Source organism: Mastomys coucha, unplaced genomic scaffold (assembly GCF_008632895.1).
Source record: "Mastomys coucha isolate ucsf_1 unplaced genomic scaffold, UCSF_Mcou_1 pScaffold22, whole genome shotgun sequence".
Classification (NCBI taxonomy): Eukaryota; Metazoa; Chordata; class Mammalia; order Rodentia; family Muridae; genus Mastomys; species Mastomys coucha.
In genome coordinates, this window is record NW_022196905.1 from 116,109,228 (window position 1) to 116,110,125 (window position 898).

At 49.2% G+C, this 898-nt stretch overlaps 1 protein-coding gene across 1 annotated transcript in view; it reads left to right on the top strand.

The window, feature by feature from the left end:
• The window catches only part of Arpc3 (actin related protein 2/3 complex subunit 3), a 16,329-nt gene extending 15,682 nt beyond the window's left edge, over positions 1 to 647 (top strand). The window contains exon 7 of the mRNA XM_031337776.1: positions 333 to 647. Within this exon, the coding sequence (XP_031193636.1) occupies positions 333 to 395 (63 nt within the window). The 3' untranslated portion in view covers positions 396 to 647. The remainder of the gene's footprint in view (positions 1 to 332) is intronic.
• The last annotated feature ends 251 nt before the right edge of the window (positions 648 to 898 follow it).

Genomic DNA, 898 nt, shown 5'->3' on the forward strand with positions numbered 1-898 from the left:
GGGGGGGGGGGGATGTTGGAACAGTGGCCCAAGCTGAGCTTGAGCTGGCTGTGTGGGCATAGATGACCTTAGCTCCTTCTACCTTGGCCTCTAGTTCTACAGTACACAGGCATGCTACTGTGTCTGTCTCACAGGCCTTCGTACGCATGGGTGGATGTGGGCCTCACGCCTGTGGAGGGCCAGGTGAATACGTTTCCCTGCTCTCTGTTTAATGGAAGGTGCCTGGCTGTTTACACTGTCGTTTGTCATAACGAGGCTGGAATGCTGGCCCGTGCCTGCACTTGCACTGTGCCCTGACCCTGAACATATGCTCTGTCTTGTGCCTTTGACAGTGGTGGACTTGCTTTGTAAAGAGACAGTTCATGAACAAGAGTCTCTCGGGGCCTGGACAGTGAGAGGAGCCTGGGCAGCCGCCACCTGCAGAGCCATGGACAACATCACATCGAGGTGTACACAGTCTTGTGTGTCTGTTCATAATGTGTCTCGAAGAGAGGCGAGCCTGTCTTTGCTGGAAAAGCTCTCGGTCAAGAATTTGGAGGGTGGGTTTCAGGTGATTTCAGTTTTTGGCAATTTCAAGCTAGTACTTAATATGTAATAAATGTTGCTGCTTATGTTAGACATTGAATTAAAACATTTTGGAGAAAAAGTTTACACAACACTGTGCCTTTTATGGGAAAGGGTGGTATATTGAGGGTGGGACTTGTTTTTCTTTTTATGGTTTGATTTGGTTTATCTTTTTTGAGACAGCCTCGCTGTGTAGTCCAAGCTGGTGTGCTGCAGCTCATTTTCTCTCCCAAACGGGCCTTAAACCTAAGTCCTCCTGCCTTGACTCCCTGTCCTGGGATTGCAGGAGTCCTCCACTATGCTGGGCTCCGTCAAGTCCTTTCAAATAATGAAC